The sequence below is a fragment of the Myotis myotis genome, unplaced genomic scaffold (genome assembly GCF_014108235.1).
Source record: "Myotis myotis isolate mMyoMyo1 unplaced genomic scaffold, mMyoMyo1.p scaffold_m19_p_25, whole genome shotgun sequence".
NCBI classification, from domain to species: domain Eukaryota; kingdom Metazoa; phylum Chordata; class Mammalia; order Chiroptera; family Vespertilionidae; genus Myotis; species Myotis myotis.
This window is the reverse complement of record NW_023416330.1, coordinates 4070956-4086760: the sequence shown is the minus strand read 5'-3', so window position 1 is coordinate 4086760 and position 15805 is coordinate 4070956. Positions and strand designations below refer to the sequence as shown.

The following is a 15805-nucleotide window of genomic DNA, read 5'->3' as shown; positions in this document are numbered from 1 at the left end:
CCCGCCCCGACCTAGCCCAATCGGCCGGGTGTGGACTGGGCGCGGGGCGGCAGGCAAGGAGGGCGCGCCGTGAGGGGCAGGCTCAGACCGAAGTGCCGCAGCCCCCAGCCAACCCCGGCTCAGGCTGCTGCCCTCTGTCCGACCCAAGCCAGTCTCCCGGTGTCCCAGCCCCCGGGGCGAAAGACCTGGCAGCTCCAAAAGCAAGCCCAGAGGGGCAGACGAGACAGCACCTCGGTGCCCGCTTGGGCGGCGGGGCCGGCCGGCAGGGGGCGCACTCCGCTGCGGGGCACCGAGGCTCAGGGCCACTCACATCGGCCCTTTTCCTTCTCAGTTGGTCGTGTCCTCCCAGCCCCATCCACACTCTCTCCCCTGGTCTCTCTTGGCATTGGCTCTTCCTTCCTTGGAACCCTCATTTCCTCCTCCTCCTCCTCTATGGTGGACTCCCTTAGTCCCTCACTCTGGCCTCCTGGTCATTTCCGGAAGGGCCCACACTATGCCAAGCGCTTAGCATCCCTCTCACCTTTCCTCCTCCTCCGTCTTTCTCCCATCCTTTCCATTCTTTTCCTTCCTCCCAATCTTCTTTCCTGCCCCTGTCTATCCCTGCTCCTATTTGATCATTACTATTTCTCACTCCCTACCCCAGTGCACCTTATTCTATTTCCCCCCTCATTTTTCGCCTATATCTGTATCTCCTGTCTGTCTTTCTGTCGCCGCCCCCCCCCCCCCTTCTCCTCTCTCCCTCTCTCACTATTAATTTCCCTGATTGGCTCCCCAGCTCCAGCGCTGCTGATGAGCCCTATTCATTCCTGGGCCTGACACTATCGACCTGCCCTGGCTGATTGCTGGGGGCTGGCCCCAGGCGTGCTGATGAGCCCTAAGGGTCAGCAGCGCTAATTATCTGCTAATTGCTGATGACTCTGCTCACCTTCCCCATTCTCACATACTGAAATGGTGGTCTTTTTTATTCTCCCCCTCCTGATTCCCAGCAGAAGAGTTGTCTATGAGGCAAAAGTCATGGGCACTTTTGCTTGATAGGAGCCTCAGGTCAGAAACAAGTCAACAGAAGAGTGAATTGAGCTTCAGTACATAGAGCAAGCCTGGCCCGCTAAAATGGGGGTCATCTGGTCACTGGGAGAGCCACGCTAGTTAGAATTAATAGTAGCAAAGCCACACAAAGGAGCAAAGTTTAGGAGGATGATTTGGCTCAGGTGAGGATGAAAACTTACGCCAAAGAGTCTCAGAGTTTCTGAGGCAAAACAGAGCAGGGCAGAAGGGACCCCTGGATCTCCGTGACATTTGTTCAGTTCAGGAGTGTTGTGTTGGCCTAGTGAACAACACTAATGTCAGGCTAATGCATTAAAAATCAGCACCCCGAAAGACACTGTTACCAGAGTGGGACAAAAGATGGTGAGACCCAAGAAAGGAGCTTTCTTTTGTTATGCTTGATTGACAGTTCATCAGAGAGGTAAAGGGAGAAGAGTGTGATTTCCATTCCGTCCTGATTGTGGGCTCTACATTAAACTTCTGAGATGAGTCTGGTGGGAAGATGCTACCAGGGAGAAAAAAAGAGGTGGCTTAACTTAGGTCTGGGAAGCCCAACTCACTACTAAAGTACAAGGATAATCCTTGCACATTCTTCTAAAGATATCTGTCAGAACCCTTTGTGAAATTAACCAAGTACTTCATGGCACCAATATGGAAGACTGGACTTTAAAGTGTATTGTACTTAAAAAGTGAGATAGAGGTCAGTACTTGGTTTGATGGCTTTAGAGTATTGGATACACAATAAGAGGCTTATTTTTAAAAATATATATATTTTATTGATTTTTCACAGAGAGGAAGGGAGAGGGACAGAGAGTTAGAAACATCGATGAGAGAGGAACATCGATCAGCTGTCTCCTGCACACCCCCCACTGGGGATGTGCATGTAACCAAGGTACGTGCCTTGACCGGAATTGAACCTGGGACCCTTCAGTCTGCAGACTGACGCTCTATCCACTGAGCCAAACCGGTTAGGGCAATAAGAGGCTTATTGACTTGATAAATTATCGAGGGAACTTTTGGGCTACAAACTGAACTTAAAAGCTCTATTAGTAACAACACCAATAAAATAAACCATGAAGGAAGACCCATTTTTAAAAGTAATTGCATTCATGTTTGCATAGGTAATAAAATCAGATAGCACAAAGTTCCAAAAGCTCAAAGGGTATATATATTGAAACATTTCCCTCCCACCAGTCCTTTCAGTAAAAGACCACTTTAATAAGCCTATCACTCTCTGGTGGGGCAGAATGGATTAGTCAAAGAGCTGGTGCAAGGATCAAGTGAATATGAGGAAATACCTTTCAAAATGAGTTTCTGCAGTAAGTGGGCCAAGAAGAGCGGTGTAGTCAAGAATGGAAGTCCCCCCCTCGCCCCCAAAGAAAGAAAAAATAAATAGAATAAAATAAAATATATGCACTAATTCTAAAAACAGAAAGAAGAAAAGAATGGAAGTCCCCAAATCCGTGGCTCTCCTATCAGTACCAAGGACAGAAGCCATTGCTGTCAAATCTTTACCAAGAGAAAACTGGTTCTCCCCCTGAATCCGGAAACGGGTCCCTTGAAGGTAAGCACCTCCTCTCACTGCCTAAAATGTTATTCTAAAAGTGCTTCTTTAATTGTCTATGTGCTCTGACTTGTCCCACTCTCACTATTCCATCTGTCGGGGAAATGCTCCTGCAGAGGAATTTTATTTTGAATCTACTCTCTCTACTCGTACAAGTCTATGCCAGAGCCCATCATCTGGCCTCCCCTTCATTGATTAGAGGTCAGAACCTAGGATGCTAAGAATAAACACAGTATTCTAAAATCAAAGCCAACAGCCCTTATCTGGTTTGGTTCAGTGCATAGAGCCTCAGCCCTCGGACTGAAGGGTTGCCCCGGGGTTCCATTCTGGTCAAGGACACCTACCTCAGTTGCAGGCTAGATCTGGCCTGATCCCGGCTGGTCAGGGCATTTGCAGGAGGCAAACAATGGATGTCTCTCTCTCACATCAATGTTTCTCTCTCTGTGTGTCACTCCCCCTCCCTTCCACTCTCTATCTTTTAAAAAAATATATTTTTATTGATTTCAGAGAAGGGAGAGGGAGGGAGAGATAGAAACATCAATGATGAGAATCATGGATTGGCTCCTCCTGCTGGCCCCACACTGGGGATCGAGCCCACAACCCAGGCATGTGCCCTGGCCGGGAATCGAACTGTGACCTCCTAGTTCCTGGGTAGATGCTCAACCACTGAGCCATGCTACCTAGACCCTTCCACTCTCTCTAAAAATCAATGGAAAAATATCCTCTGATGAGGATTAACAAGATAAACAAACAAAAAGTTAAAGCCAACAGATACTGCCGCCTCACTCAGGGACGGGAGTCCACTGCCGGTGGGCAGCGACAGGCCCTGTCCGCGAGTACCCTCTGGTGGCAGCAGAGTGCAACTGCGTCACCGCGACAGCGCCTCCTCGCTTCGGTCCGGGAGGTGCCCCAGGGCAACGGAGTGGGATCCGGGCAGCCGGCCGGGGCCCGGCGCGCCAGGGGCGCTGCGCTGCTCGGTACGTACCTGAGTGCACTGGCTGGGCATGAGGAGTGTACACGGGAGCTTAAAGTCCAGTGTGCACGCGAGCAGGTTTGTCCAGGGACCCGAACCCTGCGTATCTGCTGTGTTCAAGGTGTGCTGTCTGCGTGTGAGCACGTGTTACACGCGGTGGGTGGGTGGTGGGGAGGTCCGCGCCTCCAGCGCAGGGCGGAGTCCTCACGGAGGCGTGAAATTGGTTTGGAGCAAACACATTACGGAAAGCAATTACCGGGGAGAGGTTCTAGGCCCGCGGGACCGGCAGCCCGGAGGCTGGAGGAAGCTCCCTGGCTGCAGGAGTGTCTGGGTGTCTAACCCTGGAAAGGGCCTTCCCGGCACGGCCGGCGGGGAGGTGGGAAGCGGGCGGCAGCCTCTCCCCTGCCCCCTCCGGGGCCTCCCGGCTGTGGCTGGAGTCCTCGCCCTAATGGTCGGGGAGAGGCCAGTGCCCTCTTCCCAGCTGCCTGCCCTCCCCTCCCCTTCCTCCTCCCGCCCGCGGCTCCGGCTCCGCGTCCACTCCATTGCCCCTTGCACTGAGCTAATTCCTCACACTTGTTTCTCAGGTTAGAGTCGCCGTTAGACGGAAGGTTCACTGAGGGCAGGACAGGCCCCATTCCCAGCTACGAGCCTAAACCCAGGCAGCAGGAAGCCGATGGCGCGGACGGCGTGAGGGGACTTCCGGGTGGGAGGGGGGAGTGGAGCGCACAGGGGACATGGTGACGGAGGGAGGCCGCGCGCGGGGCGGCAAACACATGACACACTATGCAGAGGACGTGCCGCGGCGCCGTACAGTCCCATTAGCCAATGCCGCCCCATCAACTCAGTAGGAAGAAAACATTTTCCATCAGAACGCACACACGGCGCTCTCGGAAAGCCAGGCATCCTCGAGAGCGGGGGTCCGCTTGGAGCAGAGCGTTCAGCCTCCGCCACCGCCCAGCGGCCCTCGTCCTGCCTTCCAGACCCGCAGACCAGCCGCCGGCCCGCGGCCTCGGGACGCTCGTGCCCGGGAGCCCCATGGAGCCCGGTCCGCGCGCCTGCCCCTCTCCGCCGCGTAGTCAGCACGCTCGGTCCTGGCCCCGGCCGCCCGTCCTTCCGCGGGGCCCGGGGTCTGGGAGGGGGCCTGGCCTGCGGCCTCCCCGTCGGCCGGGCCGCCCCGCAGCCCCTGACTCTCCCTCCCCCGCCCCCGCCAGCCACTCGGGCCGAGCGACCCTTTAAACCCGTCGGTCCGCGAGCCTCCGGCGGGCTCCTCCCCGTCACTCAGGCCCCGGGTGAAAGCAGAGGCCACCTCCTCAAAGAGGGGCGTCCCTGCCCCCTCACACCCTCCCTTCACACCGCTCCCCATCGCCCTGCGTGCCCCCCTCACACCCTCCCCGAACACCGCTCCCCATCGCCCGGCCAGTCAAGCGGGAGCCGCTCCTTCCGGGTCTGCTTAGCGCCCCCGACTGGGCGGACCGCGCCGCTGAACCCGTGAGCGGACACCGGGGCTTCTCCCCGGGCTGCGCCCTCCAGAGGCCGAAGCACAGAACGTCCCCCCCCCATGTACCCCTCCTGCCCCGGCACACGCCTCGCGGAAACCGCTCTTGACGCGTCTCTCACAACCCGCCCCGACTTGTCCCGAGGCGGGACCTGGACGCCCCACACAGCCCGCCATCCGCCTGACCTCTGTGGGCCTGGGCTCCCGGCGCCGGCCCTCCTGGCCAGGCGTCCGTCCTCGCGCCGCGCCCCGCAACCCCCAGGCAGCCCAAGGCCAGAGAGGCCCGGTGGGAAGCCAGGCTCACTCACCTCGGCCGGCCCGGCCGCCTCAGCTGCTCCTTCAACCCGCGAGCTCCGCGCCCTCCAAGCCCCGCCCCGCCGCCTCGCGCCCTCCAGGCCAGCCCGGCTGTTGGCGGGAAAATCGTGAACTCCGGCGCGTGCGCACTCTGTGGCCCTGGAAATCTGTCTAGCAACCGTGTCGTCACGGATTACAGTGCACTTGATTGGCTGCTCTGCGGCTCCGGTCAACTCCGCCTCCCTCCCTTCCTCCTGTCCCTGCAGGCCGGCTCCTGGCTGCTGGGGACCCTGCAGGTTCTTAAAATCCTGGTTCTGCAAAGGGCCTCAGGAACTCCCTCCTGTCTTGTTTTACAGCCCAGAGCGGGGAAGAGACTTACGTTCCGTAAGTTAATGGCTAGAACCCAAGGGCGTAACTCTCAGTTCAGCTCCTGCCACCTCGAAGCTAAATTGAAGGAGCAGATCAACAGTGGCAGGAACCAGTGTGTATCCGATGCTCCCTGACCTACAGGACAGGGAAGAGGGAGAGCTTTGGGGGAGTTTATTTTTTTCTAAACCTGGGCCTTCCACTCTCTCTTCATGCATGGTTACCCCTCCATGCTTGCCCACGTGGGCACCTAACTTCCCCTTGGCCTTTCTGTCCTCCGGCCCTCTCCCCACTCCCAGCTACCTTTACTCTCCTGCCCCACTGTCTGCACGGCCTCGTCTGCTGAGGCTCTGCCCTAACCCTAGTCATCTACTGGCCGGCTGTCCTTTGGGACTTTTCTGACACTATCACGGGGCTCAGGGGCAGGGCTCTGCCTGGGATCCCTCAACAGCTGGTGGATGCCAGAGGGGGAAGGTGACACGGCTGGCACCATGGAACAGATCCAGTCTGCCCATCCTGAGGCCCCAATGAGTGGGCCAGCTCAGAGGCAGGCCTGTTGGAGATAATACCCAACAACACAGGTCTGGAGACTTTAATGTGCATGCAGGATTCAGACTGTCCAGAGGGGATCCTGGGAGATCCCCAAGAGAAGAGTATCACTTGCCATGAGTCCTCGCTCTCTCTCCAACAAACATGGTCCATCCGCCTCTCCCTGGTGGGAATGGCAGCATCCACTCTGCCCGTGGAGATGGACCTCCGGCTGAGAGGGCCACCTGGGCTGGAGTTGGTTCCATTCAGTCCTGGGCTTGGTGCACTGTGAGAAGCAGGCCAGAGCCCCTGGTGTCCAGGGCACTTGCTTTTAGGCTCTCTCCAAGTGCAGCGTTCATCTGGAAGGAGAGACGTGCATTCAGAGAGGTCCAGTGCTACGGGAGGCTGGCTGGTTCTGGCCAGGACACTGCCCCCAACTCCCCTCTTGCCCCCTACCCTCCCCCTCCAAAAAAAAAAAAAAAAAAGAACTCCTGCTGGGACTGTCCACAGAAGCCAGGACTCACCTAGTAGAGCACGTCCTCAAAGTCCAGCTGCAGGTAGCGGAGCAGGCGGGGCGGCAGGGGAAGGCGGGGCAGGGCGTGGGGCAGGCAGGCCTCTAGGTGAGCTCGGAGCACACAGCGGCTCAGGTGCTGCAGCGATCGGGGCTGCCTCACCAAGGCAAAGAGGGAGGAGTAGAATCGGTGGTGCTTCTGGGGATAGAATGGAGGGCTCAGCGAGGCAGGCTTCGACAAGAGGCACCCATTCCTCCCACAGGGGTAGGCTGGTGGCCAGTGGGTATCTTCTGAAGCCTCTTGGGGTGTTCACTCTGACTTTTCTTCTTCTGGGACATTAGAGGGTCTCTGAATAATTTCTGTGGGGCAGAGTGGGGGGACCCATGGGGTTTCCTTTAGGAGGTGGGAGTCTCTTGGACAGGCTGAGCGATTGTGTGGTCAGGGTCCTGGAGTCTAACCTGCAGAATTTCAGGAGGTACCAGACCCGCGGCCTCCTCAGGAAGCTTCATGACACTGTAGGTGTTCATCAGGACCTCGATGGTCCGCGGGGACGTACACCAGCGTTCCAGCACCTGGATGAGGCAGAGGTAGTGAGTGTGCCCAGGGTTACCCCACATTGCAGGTCCCAGTCAGTCCATCCAGGATGACCAGCCAGCCCAGAACAGCTGTTGTGGCTTTATATCCTCCCCAAAGGATATGTGGTTGTCCTAACCCCTAGGACCTATAAATGTGACCTATTCAGAGATAGGGCCTTTGCCGATGTAATCCAGTTAAAATGAGGCCATTAGGCCCTAACTGGTTTTGCTCAGTGGATAAAGCATCGGCCTGTGGATTGAAAGGTCCCGGGTTCGATTCCAGTCAAGGGCATGTACCTTGGTTGCAGGCACATCCCCAGGAGGGGGTGTGCAGGAGGCAGCTGATCAATGTTTCTCTCTCATCGATGTTTCTAACTCTCTATCCCTCTCCCTACCTCTCTGTAAAAAATCAATAAAATATATTTTAAAATGAGGCCATTAGGGTGGGTCCTAATCCAATATGACTGCTATCTTTATAAGAAGAGAAAACAGAACACAGACATCACACAGGGAGAATGCCATGTGACAATGGAGGCAGAGATTGGAGTGATGAGCCTACAAGTCAAGGAACGCCCAGGATTGTGGGCAGCCACCAAAAGCTTGGAGACAAGCATGGAACAGATTCTCTCTCAGAGCCTCTGGAAGAAACCAACCTTGCCCACACCTGGATGCAGTGAGGGCAAGCCATGCCAGGAAGCTGCCCATGCTGGGAGACCATCCACGTGGTCAGAAAGGCAACCACGCACAGGTGTGGCACACACAGGTACTGTCATACCCACCCATGCCTGCATGTAATACCCATAAGCAGATTCGTGCTTCACCTCCATTTCTTGCTATATGTCAAGCTACCGGCCACAGATTCTTTGTAAAATCTGAAAACAGCCAGGTGCCATGTTCCAGGCAGCATCTCTGTACATACCCCACTTTCCTCCCCACACACTGTCATTAGGGGCTTTAACACCCTGCACAAGGAGAGAAGACCCATCTGCCTGGCCGGCTGGGAGTGCTGCATGGACTGGGCACCGTCAGATAATGGGAGCAGGGGGAAGGCCTTGTCCAGGAAGCAGGACCCCTGGAGAAAGCATCGCACACACCCACGGCCCTCTGCTTCTGGCCCTGCATCGGGGCAGTGCTCACCAAAGCTGCCCCAGCTATCTGCCCAGGGCAGGCCTCTTTTCCTCACTCCTTAGAGCTAGGAAGTTGCAAGCTGGTTACATCGGACTTCCCTGCTCGACCTGCTCCTCCTGCCTGCCGTTGGGGCCAGCCTCTGTCTGTCCTGGCCCACGTTGATTTGTCTCTGCACGCTGCCTGGAATGCCCGTGCCTCCAGCTCTTCAAGCCCAAGTCCCCTCCCCTCCAGGAACTCTCCTGCGTTCCAGCCTGTGCCTCTCTCTCCCTTGTCTAGTGATACCCTACATTGGGATAACGCCTAACAGCTTTCCAAGTGCTTTCACATACACTATGCAATTTCAAAACAATGCTAGCTAACAGGGGTTGCACACGGGCTCCAGTTAGGCCCTGTCCAAAGAGCTTTGTATGTGTAAACTCGTTTAGTTCTCACACTAACCTAAGAATCAGGCATACTGTTATGTTCCTATTTTACAGATGAGGAAACTAAGGCCCAGAGAGACTAAGCAGCTTGCCACAGGTCGCCCAGATAGGGTGCCTGGCTCCAGAGCCTGCCCTCTCAGCCGCCACCTGCCTCAGAGGTTGTTGGGAGGTCTAAGGGGACCCATGTAACAGGTCACACACCTTCAGACGGTGTCTGTGTGTGGGCAGGACTGTGCTGGCTCTATGCTGCCCACTGTGCTCCAATCGCTTTTCATCACGGTTGGTCGCAGGGAACTTGGGTTCAAAAAATCCCAGTGACTTGCCTATAGTCACATGAGCATCAAAACCGGTCTCCTAAGTGCTCAGTCCCGTATGGTGGCTCCTAGAGAACTGGCTGGGGCTGGCAGTGGTCCCAGGTGGGCCACGGAGACCTCCTAGCAGGGAGGAGCTCCTTACCAGAGAACAGGCATCCCAGCGAGCCTGGCATAACTGTCCAATCATGGGGAAATGGATCCTGCACTTTCCGATCACGAAGGGATGAATGGGGCTCTTTGCTGTGTGGCCCCAGTGGTCCGGGAGGCAGGGAGGAGCAGGGCCAGAGGGGCAGGCAGAGGGGTCCTGGGAAATCTGCTCGCTGTTCCACCTCCTCCTCCCATCCTGTTTCTGACTCCGGGAATCATTAGCTGTCAGAGCCACTGTCAGATTACAGGGAATTACTTGTCTCCTAATTATCTGGTGTTAATAGGAGATTAATTAGTGTTAATTGTTGATTTTCTTGTATTCTCCCAAAGGGGAGACCAATCTGCCGAACTCTCAGGCTGCTTAATTATTTGGTCTTGCTTAGGAATCTAGACAAATGCTTCTAGGTTTGTGAGTGGAGGGGAAAGGTAGGGACAGAAGGGGAGCATCCAGGACAAGGCCAGGCTGGACAGAATAAGCAGGGAGATAGGGCAGGGGCACCTGCCCACAGCCATATCAGTCCTGACCCAACCCAAGACCCAGTGCCCTTCATGACGTCATATAGCCACCTCCAGACATGACACTGCATGGGACAGGGCCCCCTGCCAGGGCATCAATAACAGGTCTTCCCGGTGAACCCCCTTTGGGGACGTTAACATAAATTAAGAGACAGATTGGAAATTGACAGTGAAGGATTTTTTCTCAGGTGCCAGGACAGCCGCGCGGGACTGGGTGATGCCTGTCCTGCCAAGCACTCAGAAACCAGGACCAAGCTCGTCTCAAACCTCGAACCCAGGCTCATCACCTGCTCAGGGGAGCCTCGCCTGAGCTTCCAGTGTCTCACAGATCGGCCCACAGCCAGGCAGAGCTGCCTAAGGGCTTTTTTTTTATCAGCTCACTTCTGTCCGCATCAGTCCTGGCTCCTCCTCTCAGACTCTTCCAATCCTTTATAATCTGGCCCCACTGCCCTCAGTCCATATGGAGTGCACATGTATATGTACACACATGTGTGTGCACATGGGTGCATGCTCACACATGTGTACACACACACTCCTTTGCTGGTCTGTGTCCTCACCTCTGCCCCCTGTTGGGCTTTGCTGGCTTGTGGAATGAAAGACAGACTGAACTGACCTATAAAATGCCCAAGTGGCCTGGGCTACATATACCCAGAGGGTGTGGGTACACAGGCCTGGTCCCCTGTTCCCTGGCCTTCGTTGCCCTCCCTCTGCCCCCAGCCCCGTACCTTGGGGAGAGCCCCAGGCCAGATTCGGACAGCACCGTGGTTGAGCAGAGCTCGCACTGCATGCTCTGGGCTCTGGGCCAGGGCCAAGGGTGGGCCCTGCAGAGCACAGTGCAGGGCTGTGTGTCCCCCATAGTCCATGGCGTTGACACTGACGCCACAGGACAGGAGCAGTTCCACGATGGCCCCATAGCCGCGGAGACAGGCCAGATGCAGGGGCCGCCGCCTGTCCTGGTCGGCAGCATCGGGGTCGGCACCGGCTGAGAGCAGCAAGCGGCACAGCTGGAGGCAGCGGGCTGCGGTGGCCTCAGGGTCAGTGGCGGGTGTGCAGCGGGTGTCACAGGCAGCCAGCAGCGGTGTCCAGCCTTCAGCGTCTCGGGCATCTGGGTCCGCGCCCCGTCTTAGAAGTAGGTCTGCCAGCTCCACATGACCCAGCCGGGCGGCCACATGCAAAGGGGTCTCCTCTTCCTCCTCGGACCGACCATCCACTTTCGCCCCAAACCTCAGGAGCAGCTCTGCACACCTAGTGAGGGTGAGAGGGCGGTGGGAAAGAAAATGGGGTGCAGCCCTTCACCCTTGCATTTCCGCCAGTTTGAGCAAAGCGAACACGGGGGAGCCTTGGGTGGCTCCTGGTTCTGTATGCCCTCACCTCCCATCTTGTCACTGGCCATCCAGCAACATTCTGCAGGATCAACAATGCCCTCTCTTCAAACCCACACACACCCTGCAGGAATAGTGCACTAAACCCTCAATGGCAGGAACAGTCACAAGGCGCCATGGTGCACTCACAACAGGCAGCTTCCGGGCGCCTGACCTGCACTCACTTGTTTCCTAGGGCAGGTTCGGATGGGGAAACGGAGGCACTGAGGGCGTGAGGCTCTCACCCACGTTCGCACAGCTAGTAAGGGGAGAAGCTGGCCTTCCAGTCCAGGGACAGCAGGGGAGTTAGAGGGACTGGAGGAGGGGATGGGGGAGTGGGGCCTGGCAGTGAGCACAAAGAAAAACAAAACTGACCAGCCAGGCTTCAAGGCTAAAGGCATTAGCCTCTTTGCTAAGATCAGCTCCAGCTTCCTCATCTGTAGAATAGGGATAATTGCTGAAATCTAGACCTAAATGACGCTGTTGTGGGCCGCATAGGCCTGAAAAGCTGTTATCCTAAGGACTCTTAGCAGCAGCGTTAATGGCAGGGAGAGGTGGGCGGTATAGATGATGATGGATCATTATCTTATCCTGCCCACATGTCTGTGTTTGAAATTCTCCGTAATGATTTTAGATATACATTTGCTTACTCAAGAAAGGAAGGAAGGATCATCACTGGGTGTCACTTCAAGGGGGCTGAGCTGGAACATGGCCAGAACTAAAAATAGGAGCCCTCTGAAGGCTGATGAGGTCACCAGGCAGAACTGCGTTGTCCAATCAGTAGCCATCAGCCACTTGTGGCTATTGAGCACTTGCAATATGATTAGTCCTAACTGATACCCACTAAGTGTAAAATCACATCAACTTGAAGATAGTACAAAACAAGAATATAAAACATCTCATTAGGTTTTTTTGCTATTGATTATATGTTGAAATGATAACATTTTGGATATATTTTGTTAAATGAAATATATTATTAAAATTAATTTCAGTTGTTTCACAGATATTTTATACACGCGTTCACAGCAGCATTATTCACAACAGCCAAAACATGGAAGCAAACTAAGTCTCCATCAATAAATGAATGAATGGGTAACTGACATGTGGCATCTACATGCAATAGAATATTATGCAACCTTTAAAAAGAAAGGAAATTCTGATACATGCTACAGCATGGATGAACCCTGAGGACATTATGCTAAGTGATATAAGTCAGTCACAAAAGGACAAACACTATATATTCCACTTATGTGAGGTAGTCAGAGGAGTCAAAGTCATAGAGACAGAAAGTAGAATGGTGGTTGCCGTGAGGGGTGGGGGAATGGGAAGTTATTGTTCAATAGGGCTGGAATTTCATTTTGTAAGATTAAAACTTCAGGAGTTGGATGGATGGTGATGATGGTTACACAACAATGTGAATGTACTTGCATACTTAGAAATGGTTAAGATGGTAAATTTTATGCTATGGGTATTTTGCCATTGTTTAAAAAATTAATTTCACCTGTTTCTTTTTCATTTTATGATAAGGCTACTAGAAAATTTAAATTACCTGCGTGGCTGGCTCACACCCACAAGTGTATTTCTCTGGGACTATGCCGGTGTAGGAGATGTCTTCAACATATTAAGTCAGTGGAGTCCTCTGAAAGCTGACGAGGTTAACAGGTGGAAGAAGGTCCATGAAAGAAGGACCCAAGGATAAAAAAATTGGCACCATTCAGGGCAGGATGTGAAATTTGGCGGGTGTGTAGTCAGTAGAGAGAGGGCCTCCGTTGTGGGTGCAATTAGTCAGCGGTTTGCAAAGGCTTCCTTTGGGGAATTCCATGCTCAAAGAATTGTGAGGACTCATCCTCCAAGGTCCCCTGCACATGGGGCATAATTATTCGGAATATTCCATACAGTAAACAATACCTTTGTCACATTTGGGTATATCCATTAGTTTCTTAGAGTTTGGTTAGCTGGACTCGGTCCCTGAGCCCATTACTGAGGGTGTCTGCCATTCTGGAAACCAGACCCTGTCCCCAGGGACCAATGCAGACTCTAACTGGAAGTCACTATCCTTACAGCCTGTCTGGATCACCGGACAGTCGATCCCTGAGGGAGGACTGTGCCTCAGTTGCTGTAGAACAAATGAAAACTTTATGGCACAGGATGGATCCCCAGAATGAATCCAGACAAGTTCTCCAATGCAGGCCATGCGGCTGCCCCCTGACACAGCCCTCCTCCACCTCTGGGGAAGCAGAAACTGTCCCAAGTTCAGGCCATTTCAAACTTCCTGGAACCAATGGTTGGATGGTTTGAGGAGCAATTGCATCCTGACTCCCTACCTGAGCCCAGACTCCTCCATCCAGCTCACCCAGACTGTTAACCCCTGATATGCTCCCCCGCCCCCCCTGAGGTCATGGCTTTATCTCCCCTATGAGTGGGCTGGGGGTTAGGGTGAGGAGTCACTCACTCGAGGGTGCCAACCCCCTGGCAGAGGTGCAAGGGGTGTTTCCCATCCTGGTCAGGGATGTCGGGGTCGGCTCCTGCCACCAGCAGCGCATGGACACAGGCAGTGTGGCCTGCGGCACAGGCCTCATGCAGGGCGGTGCGGCCCCCGGGGGCACTGTCTGGCTTTGCCCGCCGCCTCAGCAGCAGCTGCACCACATCCGCGTGGCCCCGGCTGGCTGCCACGTGCAGTGGGGTGGTCAGCTCCTCTTCGTAAGTCAGAGACCAGAGTCCTGGGGAGAGAGGAGACACCGGACTCAGATCCTGGAGGGAAGCAAAGAGCTGCCAGGTAACAAGGGAGGTGGGCAGAGGGAGCCCAGAGCTCCATTCCCAGCCTCCCTTCTCCTGCTCAGACCCCCCAGTGCCCCTGGCCATACTCAGAGCACGAATGTTGAAGCGGTAATCCCTCCATCGCTCTGGGTCGCTGGTATCAAAGATGGAATCTGGTGCCAGGCCAGCGCTGGAGTCGGCGAGGATGCGGGAGACGGAGCCCACGTCCCCGGCCAGCAATGCCTGCCAGAAGGCCAGGGCAGGTCCTGAGGCCGTGCGGGTGACGATGGGTCCCGGGCCAGACTCTGGGTGTTCTGCAGACCCACTGCTGGGCTTCTCCACCAGCCTGGCACAGAGGGCACGTCTGTCACCCGGGGGCTCTTCCCACCCACTGCATTCATCTGGGGACCAGCTCATTAGGGCAGAGAGTGAGCATATGGGGAGGGGGCTCTGGAGGAGGAGAGGTTGGGGCCAGAGGCAGAGAGAGAAAAGGAAGAGAAACACAGACAGATGGAAGGAGAGGGTCTCTGTCCCTGAGCTGAGTCCGAGCTGAGCCTGACCCGGCCACGCAGTTCAACAGGAGCTATTCTGGGCTCCGCATGACTCCACTCCTGGGCCAAGGTTTAGGCAAGCCTTGGGGTGAGGGAGGAACTGCCCGGGGCTTCTTTTCCTTTAGCTCTTGCTACCTCTGCCCGATGCTGTCAGCCCAGCCCCCTGGTCCTCAGCCCCATCCCCTGCTGCCCCTCACCTCTCTGGTGGCTGCTCCATCGAGGCTCCGCAGCCCGGCTCTCCAGCAGCAGGTCGGCTGTGCTGTGCGGGGGGAACAGCTCCAGCAGCCTCGCCAGGTCTCCGGTGTACAGGGCATTCTGCAGGGCCATGTCACGGCACAGCAGCGGCGATGGCCGTGGCGGCTCCTGGTCTGGGCGGGACTGAGGATCCCAGACTCGGCAGGCAGGGGCTGAGGGGACGCACCCCCGATGGTGTCCCGAGTAGGGAGGGGAGCCCCTTCTCCCAGGCATGGCTAGTTTGTGGAAGAGAGAGCCAAAGAAGCAGGACTCAGGGCGATGCCAGCCGGCAGGCACTGGGCCTGAGCCAGGCGAGGCCCATTGTGGGAGGGGCAGGGTAGCCAAGCCAAAAATAGCTTGGACTGTCCTAGCTGTCAGTCGTGGGGAATGAGGCTTAGGCTGGCAACGGGAACTAGGAAGGAGCCTGGAGATCAAGTGAGGATGGAACCCTCCAACCCTGAGCTTCATCCCAAATGGTTCGCAGCCGGATTGAAGGGACTACCCAGATGGTGGCACCACTGCGGTTTCACAGGTAAGGGAAGTGGAGTCCAGAGGTGGGAAGTGATTGGCCCCTGGTGTGACAAGTTGTTGCAGAGCAGGGACTGGGGGCGGGGGGGGGGGGGCGCTCTCCAGCTGCCATTTCTCATCCTTTCTCACCTATCATGTGCTCCACCAAGAGGCCTCCAGCTGCTGGGGCCGAGGGAGGGCAGGTGGGTGCACATAATTTTTCCTGTTTTCCCAAATGTCACCAATTAGCCCCACACCGTCACCCTCCCAGACCTAAGGGAGGGATTCAGAGTAGGGACAATTGCAGAGAAGGCCCCCTCTATGAGTGATCTCCTCCGGGGGTTCTGACCTGGACAGACTCTACCCAGGGGAACAGGGCTCCCACCAGCAGCAATACCTCCGCGGTGCTCATCTTCCACAGCCCCCTCGTGCTGACCCCGTCTCTGTGGATGACCCCTGCATCTCCCGTCACCTCTCTACCTGCCATGGTCAGAAGGGGTCTCAGCTGGAAAGTGAA

The 15805-nt window shown here is 55.7% G+C and overlaps 1 protein-coding gene across 2 annotated transcripts; it reads right to left on the bottom strand.

The window, feature by feature from the left end:
• Positions 1–6313: 6313 nt before the first annotated feature.
• Positions 6314–15114, bottom strand: ASB10 (ankyrin repeat and SOCS box containing 10). Of its 2 annotated transcripts, none has more exons than XM_036356173.1 (6): positions 14745–15114; positions 13692–13959; positions 10604–11123; positions 7235–7348; positions 6789–6974; positions 6314–6623 (listed from the first exon to the last, which is right to left on the bottom strand). In XM_036356173.1, exons 1-5 carry the CDS (start codon positions 15013–15015, stop codon positions 6789–6791), a joined length of 1359 nt encoding a protein of 452 aa, XP_036212066.1. In that variant the 5' UTR covers positions 15016–15114; the 3' UTR covers positions 6314–6623. The 2 variants fall into 2 exon arrangements, with proteins under 2 accessions (XP_036212066.1, XP_036212065.1); XM_036356172.1 differs by lacking the exon at positions 14745–15114 and adding an exon at positions 14104–14546.
• Between the last annotated feature and the right edge of the window lie 691 nt (positions 15115–15805).

Coding starts and splice junctions, on each gene's coding strand:
- ASB10 (XM_036356172.1), bottom strand. CDS start 14,413: ATGAGCTGGTCCCCAGATGAATGCAGTGGGTGGGAAGAGCCCCCGGGT. Junction 11,124..13,691: donor CAGGGGGTTGGCACCCTCGA/GTGAGTGACTCC, acceptor CACCCTCACTAG/GTGTGCAGAGCTGCTCCTGA. Junction 6,975..7,234: donor TACCTCCTGAAATTCTGCAG/GTTAGACTCCAG, acceptor TTCTATCCCCAG/AAGCACCACCGATTCTACTC.